The sequence below is a fragment of the Parasteatoda tepidariorum genome, chromosome 4 (assembly GCF_043381705.1).
Source record: "Parasteatoda tepidariorum isolate YZ-2023 chromosome 4, CAS_Ptep_4.0, whole genome shotgun sequence".
Lineage (NCBI taxonomy): Eukaryota > Metazoa > Arthropoda > Arachnida > Araneae > Theridiidae > Parasteatoda > Parasteatoda tepidariorum.
The window spans coordinates 43,067,661-43,078,504 of NC_092207.1; the positions used below are offsets into that span (position 1 = coordinate 43,067,661).

Here is a 10,844-nt window from a genome sequence, read left to right on the forward strand (position 1 = left end):
AATATTTAGACGCTTAGAGACTTTTACAAACTGATGCCAACTCGTATTGGCTTGTAAACAATTTAGAAGTGATATCCAAAGCGCGCCAACATCAGCCTTTTCGGAAACGAAAATATTTCAAGTATGGTGTGAAGTGAATGACTGTGAAATAGGTGTGTAAACTTTTTCTACATTAGATACTCAGATTTAAATCATACTCTTATATTGTTTATGGAAGCACAATTTGGTGTTATCTTGAAATAAAGTGTTTCTCACTTGATTTTTTTTTTTTTTTTTTGTGTTCATTATCATATTTGGAGAGATATTTACTCTACAGGTTTTGCAGAGATTAACATTTAAAAACCTGTATTTCGATATCTGATTTTTTAGAAATAATGCTGAATTAAAAAATATTGGTCGCACATGGCAGCTTTGAAATTGCTTTGTTCTTATAAAGCAATGCTCATACAATGAAAAGCAGAAAATTAACATCGCATATTCGAGCCAAAAAAAAAAAAAAAACTANAGTAATAAAAAAAAAAAAAAAAACTAAAAAATTAAATTGCAAAAATTTTCTGTTAGCGTTTGACTCGAGAACTTCATTTGTGTACGTAAACGATATTACAATTAGCTGGTCAAGAGTAAAATATAAAAATTATTAAGAATTTTTTTTGTCATGACTACTTTTTGATGTCTTTAGAACAGTGGTTACCTACTGGCGGCCCGTGAATCCTCTTTTTGTGGCCCGCGAACTAAAATATATTAATTGTCATTTTTTTGCTAACAATTTTCGTAAAAAATCTATATGGGTTTAAAATACTTTTCTTTCGTTAAAAAAAAAACACGAATTTCTTCGTTTCTGTGAAATTTAACATACCAACGGTGCAAAACTATTCATTTCTCAGGTTTTGCATCCTAGAAAATATTTATTCAAGGAAATATTTATTATTATTTGTAATTCAATACTTTTGTTTTGAACAACGTGAGAAAAATCTTACAGTAATATTTGATGTACCCTCAAAAAGAGTCCTATATAAAATTTTGACAAAGTTTCGGCCCGCCATTTGCCTGGTATTTTTAATTGTGACCCCCGGTCTCATGCAAGTTGGAAACCCCTTCCTTAGAACAACATTTTGTAGGTCACTTCTAGCTTTAAAATTTATCGGTATGCAAAATTTCAGCTCTATCGAAGAGGGACACCTTGAGTACTCTCTTAGTAATATGTAAAAAAGAAACTTAAAAACGATAATATGCTTATATAGTAATGGTAGTTCATTATTTTGCATCAAATTTTTGACAGCTCTAGCATTTTAACTAGTGTAGGGTGAACCAACCAGTGAAGGAACATTTCATATATATTGATTAAAAATAAGAATTTGAAAGTTTTTCTTTAGATTGATTGGTAACAATAGCTTACTGCCAAACAGTAAGCATCTAGCAATGTTATGGATTACCTGGTCAAATAGACTTCTCTGGAAAAATTTTTGAATTTGTTATTATCTCTGCAACACCTTGTTTCTTTGAAAAAATTATAAGATGAGTGTTGGTATTTATATGTTTAAAGTGGAATTAATTGCATATAATAGTTTTATTTTTCTCACTGTGAAAAGGAGAATTCAAAATATAGTTATTGAAGTTACTTTTTTTTTTTTTAAGCATCATAGCATAATAAAGTACTGAGATAAGGGGGTGTTTATTCACTGGATCACCAAACGATGAAAAACCAGTGAAGGAACAAGTGTTCCTTTACTGGTTTTTTTTCTAAGTTAATGAAAATAAAAGATAAACTTTAATTTTCTTGTACCTTTAGTGATGTTCCGCATCAAAAGTATGTTAAAAATACGAAAAACAACTTCTAACCAGTGAGGGAACAGGCATGTTCCTTTACTGGGCATAGATTTCCCAGTGAATGAACAGTATGTGTTAATATGTTGACACTTTAATTTTCAATTCATGATTACAAAAAAAAGTTAACATTTTCCAAGTATTTATATGCCATAATTTCAAGAATAGACTTGTTTTTAAATATTTGTATGGCTTATAAATTCATGAAGAGCATTAAAAAATAACCAAAATTAAGTGTTCCTTTACTGGGTGTTCATTCACTGTTAAGAGCTGTTCCTTCACTTGGTCTTCTTACTACTCTTTATTTGAACCTCCAAAACTTTAAAACAATATTATGTAAGTTCTCTACAATTTTTTTTACATAATTTACAATTAGTAACAAATATGTTGACACTTTCATTTAACTAAAATTACGAATTGTGAAATTAATATGATTTTTTAAAAGGCAAGCGAAGCTTAAGTGTTCCTTCACGGGTTAGTTTACCTTAATACTTCTTAATCCCAGTTTATAACTACTACCTTATTTTCTTTTTCATAGTCGTTAATACAAATAAATAAAATAGTTTTCAGTTATTTGGTTTGGATAGTTACTGCTGAATCCGCATTTACTGAAAAGAAATCGATCATGTTATTTTCTTTATTCCCTTTGATTAATGGCCGACGATTTTACTTGAAAGTCATTGCTAAGAAGTTCTCTCTCCACATGGAAAATTAATGCGGTCAAAAGGAAATCGAAACTCATCTTCTTTTCATGGACAGTAATTCATTGTCTCGTCACATCTCAACCGTTCTTAGAATTCCCCGGTTTTGATTTTTTATAATCGTATGATAAAGTGAATATATTTGATCGAATGATCGTATTCCATTTTGTCTATGCGGAACCTAAATAATGTTAATAAATTTTTAGTGTTGACATATTTTTAAAGTTTCATAGAAAAATGCATAAATTTTAAATTCAAATTATGTGAAGTTTTATAATGCATCAACCAATGTAGTTTTTCAATAAGTATTTAAGCATTTATTTTTTTAAAAAAAGAGAGAGATTGATGCTTTAGAGATTGAACAGTAAAATTTATATTAGCGGAAAACCAAAAATTTTAAACTTTATTAAAGTTTCCCTCGTCGTTAGTACGTACGTCCCAAAATATTTCAAATACCTAAAAATACAATGACATTTGAAATACACAAAATGAATAAATACTAGTAAGATTTCAAAAAAACAAATTCTCAGAAACGTCTTTATTTATTCCATTATACATATTAATGTTCGTTTTCTCTCAACTATTATTTAAAAAAACTGTTGTTGACTGTAAAATAGAAAATAAATTTTGTCTGCTGTATCTGTTTCGAGATATGACATGTATCCCCTACTTTTCTGGTTTCTGGACCTGCAAAAGAAAGACAACAATCCATTCATGATAGAGGAGCAGTTTGGACTAATATTGTATGCGTGTTATTTTTCAAATATTGCTTCCTGGTGGTGACTTTACATTATAAAGCTAAGCAAAACACGTTTTTAGTTGTCCAATTCACACAAAAAATGATTTATACTTGAATTAATTTGAAAGATTAACTAATTCGGTATCAAAAACAATTGTATTGATCGCAACTGAGACATGGCAGTCAAATCTTAAAACAGCCAATCAATTTCCTCGATGAATTCATACTAGAGTATTTAGCTTTTTTTTTATTTCAATGGCCGTTGACGTTTATTACTTATATTTATAGAAATGTGTTTCGAAAGCGTAGCTTCGAACAAAATAAATATTTAGACGCTTAGAGACTTTTAAAATAGTAATTAATTATAAAATTAGTAATTATAAGAGAATACGTAATAAGCTCCAAGTAAAATACATTTTGAATCAAATAGAGCCGCAATCTAGCAAACATTATTAAAATTTTCGTATGAATAATTGAAAGAGAAAATGTTTGCAGTTTAAATTGCAACAATGTGTATTGCTAAATCCTATAGAAAAATTCGTTTTTCTCTCTCCTTTCTCGAGCGAACAAATAAAATTTTCTGGAATGATTTTTGGTATTGGGCTAAAATATAATATTTTTATCATCTCTGAATGATTTTATATTCAGTTTAGTTAACTAACAGATTTCATAAATTGTAAATTTCAAATCAATATAAATTCACTCAGTGACTGATGAAATATCGTGTAAACTAATTTACTAATTTCAGTTGTTTTGATTACAGTTTAGAATTGCACTAAAAAATCTTGACAAGTTTGACACTTCCGACGTTTCTTTCATTTCACAAAAAGAGAAAAAAAACATATCAAGTGCAAATCATAAAATGTTTCGCCAAAACTCACGAAGCGTTGATGAAGTCTTCTTCAAAGAATGTTTGCTTGTTTTTTATAAACAACGTCATTAACAGGATAGATTTTGTAATTTATTATGAAAAAGAAATATTTCTTACAATGACACCGATTTCTTTATTGAATGGCCAGTATCCTTTGCTTATATTCAACAACATATTAAGAATTTTTACGAAACGCTTTTTTAACGAAGCCAAAACTTTCCGTCATAAAACTAAAAACAACGTTGTCTAATGTTTTCAAGAAATAATAGCTTAATGAGTTGATAATTTGATGATTTTCAAGGGAAAGAAAGTGTTTCACCAAGTTATGAGGTATCTGCTGTTTTGTTGCCTTCTGAAATATATTTTTGATTCGCCCCTTAAATCGTATTTATAACCATCAGGTTTATATAAATTTCCATGAAAAGAAAAACTTTGCTGAATTAGAGAGGTTCGAGGGGCAAAGTTCAATGTCATCAGATAGTGTTTTGTAAAATATTTAATGCTTGTTCTTTTTTAAACAAAATCCTTTTTCAATTCAATGTGTATTAGGTAAATCTAGGTGAGATTACTCGGTCGCCCAAGGAGGATAGAGCAGCAATAGTACAGAGTTTCTATATTACCTCTTTTTCCAAAGAAAGGACATGAATTTTCATCTCTCTTCCTTTCCATTTTTTTTTTTTTTTTTTTTTTTTCTTTTTTTTNTTTTTTTTTTTTTTTTTTTTTTTGTAGAATGCAAGTTATGTAAATATCTAAAATTGAGCGATTTCTCATAAGCTGCGGACCTAGGATACAAAACGTACAGTATGTCAAAGAAGAAAAAAAGAAAAAAAACGTACCCTCCTGAATAACTCTTGATTTAATCGGATTTTTACGTTCTAGGACTCGAGGAAGTGACCTAAAATATGCTAATTAATAAACTTAGACGATATTTTAAATTGCGAAATCAGATACAATAACGTACTTTCTCTAAAAAAACATACCTTTTTTTCGATTGATTCGGATTTCTGACAGCCAAAATATTGGGTATAATAGCAATCTGGGAAATATGGTCCCAATGGTTTGGTCAGGAGAGCGCCCTAAACTTTGGACCCCTTAATGGACCCTATATCTCGAGAACTTTTTAAGCTAGTTGAAACTTTTTTATAGACCAATATAAAATCCGCTTATCCAAAGGTAGTTCCGTGGAAAATACAACTTTTAGTAAATATTTTTCATTCTTTATTATTTTATTTCAGAATGGTTGAAAAAATTTTGAATTCTAAGACACAAAATTTTTTTAATCATTTTAAAGAATGAAATTTTATACACAATTTGAGCAAATTCGATGAAATAGTTCCTGAGAAATTGAATTTGAAAAAAGTCAAATACTTGAAATTCGACTTCTCAGGAACTATTCGACCGATTTTGCTATATAAAATTACATTCTTTAAAATGATGCGATAAATTTTATTCAAAATTATTAACTTACAATTCAAAAATTTTTAGACCATTCTTAAATAAAATAATAAATATTTACTCANTGTAAGGTACACAGTTTTTTGAATCATTTTGAAGAATGAAATTTTATACACAATTTGAGCGAATTCGGTCAAATTGTTCCTGAGATATTGAATTTGAAAAAAGTCAAATAACAAAATTCGACTTCTCAGGAACTATTCGACCGATTTTGCTATATAAAATTACATTCTTTAAAATGATGCCATAAATTTTATACCTTACAATTCAAAAATTTTTCGGCCGTTCTTAAATAACCTAATAAATATTTACTTCAAGTTATTTTCTGCATGGAATTATCTTTGGATAAAGAATTTTATAATTGTGTTTAAAAAAATTAGAATTTTCTTGGAGTGTTCGAGATATAGCGAAATACTCAAAAAGTAAAATTAACATTAAGGAGTCTAAACTTAGTACCGCTCTTCTGACTAAGCTGTCGTGACCATATTTCTCAGATTGTGGCTATCCCCTATATTTCGGGAGTTAGAAATCCGAATCTGTCTGGAAAAAAAGGTTTGTTTATTCAGAGAAAGGACGTTTTTATCATTGATTTCGTAACTTAAAATATCGTCTGCACTTATTTTTTAGCATATTTGAGGTTACCCCCTCGAACCATTAAGATTGAGTCGTAGAACGTGAAAATCAGGGTGGTCTGTTTTTTTCTTCTTTTTCTTTTCTTTTTGAAGCACTGTACATTAGTGGCTCCTTCTAGAAGCAATCATTCTTAAATAACGGGACGTGAAATATTTCCTACCAAAATATGAAAGTTTGCATATTTGCTACTTAGAAGAAATTGAGCATTTGTTTAGGCATGTATTGCGTATTACTAGGAGACATGTATTACGCAGCGTTCAGAGCAGCCCCTTAACGTTAATTTCAATTTTATGGTAGCTCGCCATCTCAAAGAAATCTTGTTTTAAAGCTTTATTTCTGCAGAACTATTCGATTGATTACCTTAAGATTTTGAAGTTTGCTATTTAAAATTTCAAAGCAAAAATTGGTATCAAGACTCGTATACCTTACAAATCAAGTTGTTTCGATTATTTCTGAACTAAATAATGAGAAGTAATAAATCGATGTAAAAAATATTTTTGCAACAAATTATCTATGGACAAACAAACTTGATTAACAATTAAAAAAAACAATTGATTTGCTTATTTAGTTCAAGAGATACTTATTTAAGATAGCTCATTTAAGGTTAGCCTCTCGAATCATTGAGATTGAGTCTTCGTATGCGAAAATCCGATCATTAAATCAATAGTTATAAAGGTTTAATCTTTCTCTTTTTTCTTTCTTTGCGCATTGTTTTACTTGCTAAATTGTTGCGATTTCCACTGAAATCAAAATTACGTTCCATATATGATGAGTCCCTAAAATATAAAATTAACTAGTAAAATTTTTTTAAGGAAAACAAGACAAAACAAAAACTAAATTGTTTGTCTGGACACAAACAATTGTCGTGTTCAACTTTTCAAGCGATGTATCGCAAATCACAACTGTACTTTCCTTACCCTATTTCATTCCTATGAAGATGGGACAATTTTTGATTCATTTCAATATTTTTTTTTTGAATTTATTCTTTTGTTCGGAAATGTATTTCCAGATATATTCGGGTTTTTTTTTCTTCAATTTATGTGTAAGATTTGGAAAAAGAATAATCAGAATCTGTATAGCACGAAATAACCAGCACGAACCCGAGCTTAGTTCTTGAAATAAAACTAATCAAATTTCTATTCTTCTACATTCGAATTTTACATGTGTTCATTCTCAATCCATATTTAATAATAAAGGTCAATTTTTTTCCCCTAAGAGGACCTTTTTTTTCATAAGACATAAAATTTGTTTCTCTCGCCACATCAGTTTTTGTTTTATTTATAAGGAATGTGCAATAAAAAAATGAAATCTTGATGTATCCAAAAGCCAACTTCTATACGCTGGAGATCATAAAAAATATCACAATAGAAAATAAAACCTGCCTTAATAGTTCATTTCTTTAACAAGGTATTTTTTCGGAATATGAAATTTCAAATTTATGTTAAAAGAATGATTAAAAATATTATCTTTAGTATCGGTCGTCCATTTTATTATTTTTTAAAAGTGCCCTCAAAGAGGAATCGACACTACTTAGTCACCACAGAGATACTGTTTTGAATAAAATAATTTTTAGTTGATGCTTTAACCTAAATACTAAGAAATTAGTACTGTCACAGCTCAGTTATACAATGTTAATGCGACAAACGCTGATAATTTTTTGTTAAATTTTATTAAATTTGAATTATTGTATACATTAAAGTATGCACCTATATTGTCTATACACTTTTGCTATTTAAGTGAAAAGTTGTATAGATCGGTGGTATAAGACCCAGGTGGTCAATTACGAGAATTACGGTCAATTCGTATGGCAGACACATTATCCGTGCATCCGGGATTACTGCCGACGGCGGCCTTCCTGTATGTTCTTCATCCTGAGGAAAATTGCGACCTCTGCTAAATTCTTTAAACCATCTGAATACAGTAGCACGAGCTGGAGATTCATCACCAAATGCTAATTGCAACTGCTGAACGCATTCTTCTTGATTTAATCCTGCTTTAAAATCGTAGAAAATCATAGCGCGAAAATGTTCTCGCGTCAACTCCATTTTCTCTTCTGTTTAAAATTTATTCTACGCTAAACAAGTTGAAGTAAGTCAGTAAAAAATCGTCTGCTGTGTTAAAATACTTTGTATTTTAAAATTAAACCGTTATTTTTATTTTGTAAATTCTCATCTGCACGTATCTCAAAAATTTCAGAGTAACCCTCGTATTTCCCAGAAGGCAAGTTTTAAGATCTTGTCGAAATTAAACTGCTTTTCTACTAAAAAAATGTCCAAATTGAGGAACACGTGATAGTTAGTGGTGGATAGGTCTGGTGAATATGGATGATTTCGAAGAAGTCTGTCCAGTATGAGTTTCATGCATTTCCGCCTAGTTGATTGTAGTGTATTTCTGTTGTGATGGTCTGAGTTGGGTCATTCACAAAACGGTGATCTTTAGTTTCCTTTATTACCTTTGATTTTAGGCGACCAAGATGGCACAATTTTGAAGTCTGAAATACCTATTCGAAATTTGTCGAACTAATTTGATATCATCTGCTAAGTAGTAAGACTAGATCAAAAACATTATTGATGTTTTGCGTGGTCTATGATCCCCTATACTTTCTAACAGTAAAATCTCTAAGTATTCCATTTTTTTTACATGTTTTTTTTTGAAAATATTTTTAATATTTTCAGAGTTTAAAATAAGTTTAAAAAATTACGTTACAAGCTTACAAGTGACGTAAGTAAAATGACAAAGGCAACGAAGGGGCAAAAATCCATGACATGCTCGGTTTGTGATGGATTAAATATTTGCCAAAGTAGAACCAAAACACTTGTTATTGATTAGATTTTTTTCAATTTTAATTTTTGCATTAAACTATCTAAATAATGACCGTTGAAAGTCAGTTATTAGCAATTTCCAGTACAGCTTTATTCCCATTAAAAGTAGATAGATGGGCTATTAAGTTAGACATCCCATTTTATTTTCTGATACATTGCCCAAATTCTGGTTTTTAGCTTGACTATACATTCTTTTTTTCTGCTGTAATTAGTACGCAAAACAATCTTGATAATAATCCTGCGGAAAATCAGTTATTGGCAATTTGTAGTTCTATTTCCCATTTCAAAAGTTTTGTGGGAATACTGTTTTGAATGCTTACAGTATCTTTATACAGCTTTTAGAAATTTAACAGTCAACTAACATGCTTAGCAATTATCTTTTCAAATTCGTAATTTTATTAAAACTTAGATTGTTAATACCTAAAAGAGACTGGCTGTAAATAAACCATAAAAAATGAAAACTGGCACATTTATTTTTCTGGTCTAAGGCAAACTATGTATACTATTCTAGCATAATATACACTTCATCACATAAATTTTGTGTATATTCATAACAAAGCTATTATATTCAAATGAATTACTGTTAAATATAAAACTTCCTAAACTGTACAGAGACTCTAATAATTGGTGTATAATTGCTAAATATATACTAATTTTAATTTTGTAGACAAGAAAATCAGAACTCTTTGGTGAACCGGATTAAAGTTCAACTAATTGCTTGTTTACTTTTTTTATATTATTTTTTGGGGGGAGAGAAAGCAGCCGTTTTGTTTTGTGTTAAAAAATAAAACAATAAAAAAAACACGCAAAAATTAGTTAAATGTATAGTGCGGCTTTCAGGAGAACTCCTCCAGACACCCGCCTCGCGTCGTGGCGGGTACTATGGTTACGAGGAAAGGTCACTTCGAATAGGGGTGTGAGGTGAATAGTTTTGTCCTAATCTTGTGCTCTCGCTTGTTACCATAGCAGCAGACAGCCCCACACTTTCAGTCTGGAAAAGCTCTCCTCAAAGCCGACTATACCCGCACCCGGATAATCGAAAAGCACCAAAACATAGTAGTTCATGGACATACCCAAATCTTAGTACCTATGTGCTTATTGTTAAGGAAATAGCGCGACATCGCTAAATTTTGAGAAATAGTATTTTTCATGGAGATAAGGCAAACGATATTTCATTATTGTAAATACAAAAGCTCTTGTTTGAATGAAGTGAAATGATCACGACTATACTATAAGTTTATCATGGAATGATGTTGGGTGGTCACGCTTTGAAGACACGACAATGTCTGTTAGCTCTTCCGTTTTGTAACTGATCGTTCTAATACTATTCCTTATGAGGCCCAATCCACATAAATTATTTTACCGAAAAGAACCTTTTAAATTTAGTACATCGGAAATATCTCCTTCCGATGCAGTTTTCCTTTGAAATACCGATATTCGATGACGTGGGAAATACATTTTGTTTTTGTTTTTGTAAATTGATATGCTCGATTGTTTTTATGTAGATTGCAAAAAATTATATTTCATTTTATTTTGGTAGGGTTTGTTATTGGTAGTTTGCGATTATGTTGAAAGTTTATTTCTTCTCATTGGTGCGTGTTTCTTAAAAACCCTCTTTTTGTCGAAAATTTAATCAATACGAATTTCTCCGTTTCCATATTGTAGAATATTGCAAAATATCTAATAAAATTTCTGAAAAATCTATTTCTTTTGGAAAATCGAATACTTTACGATGTTTCATAAATTTTCATTAATATTTAAATGAAAATTGAGAGAAAAACAAGCAAAACTTTTTAAGG

The 10,844-nt window shown here is 29.9% G+C and overlaps 1 protein-coding gene across 1 annotated transcript in view; it reads right to left on the reverse strand.

Moving 5' to 3' along the window:
- The window catches only part of LOC107444563 (putative uncharacterized protein DDB_G0286901), a 42,993-nt gene extending 34,755 nt beyond the window's left edge, over nucleotides 1-8,238 (reverse strand). Inside the window, exon 1 of the mRNA XM_016058727.3 lies at nucleotides 8,062-8,238. Coding sequence (XP_015914213.3) covers nucleotides 8,062-8,238 — 177 coding nt within the window. The remainder of the gene's footprint in view (nucleotides 1-8,061) is intronic.
- Between the last annotated feature and the right edge of the window lie 2,606 nt (nucleotides 8,239-10,844).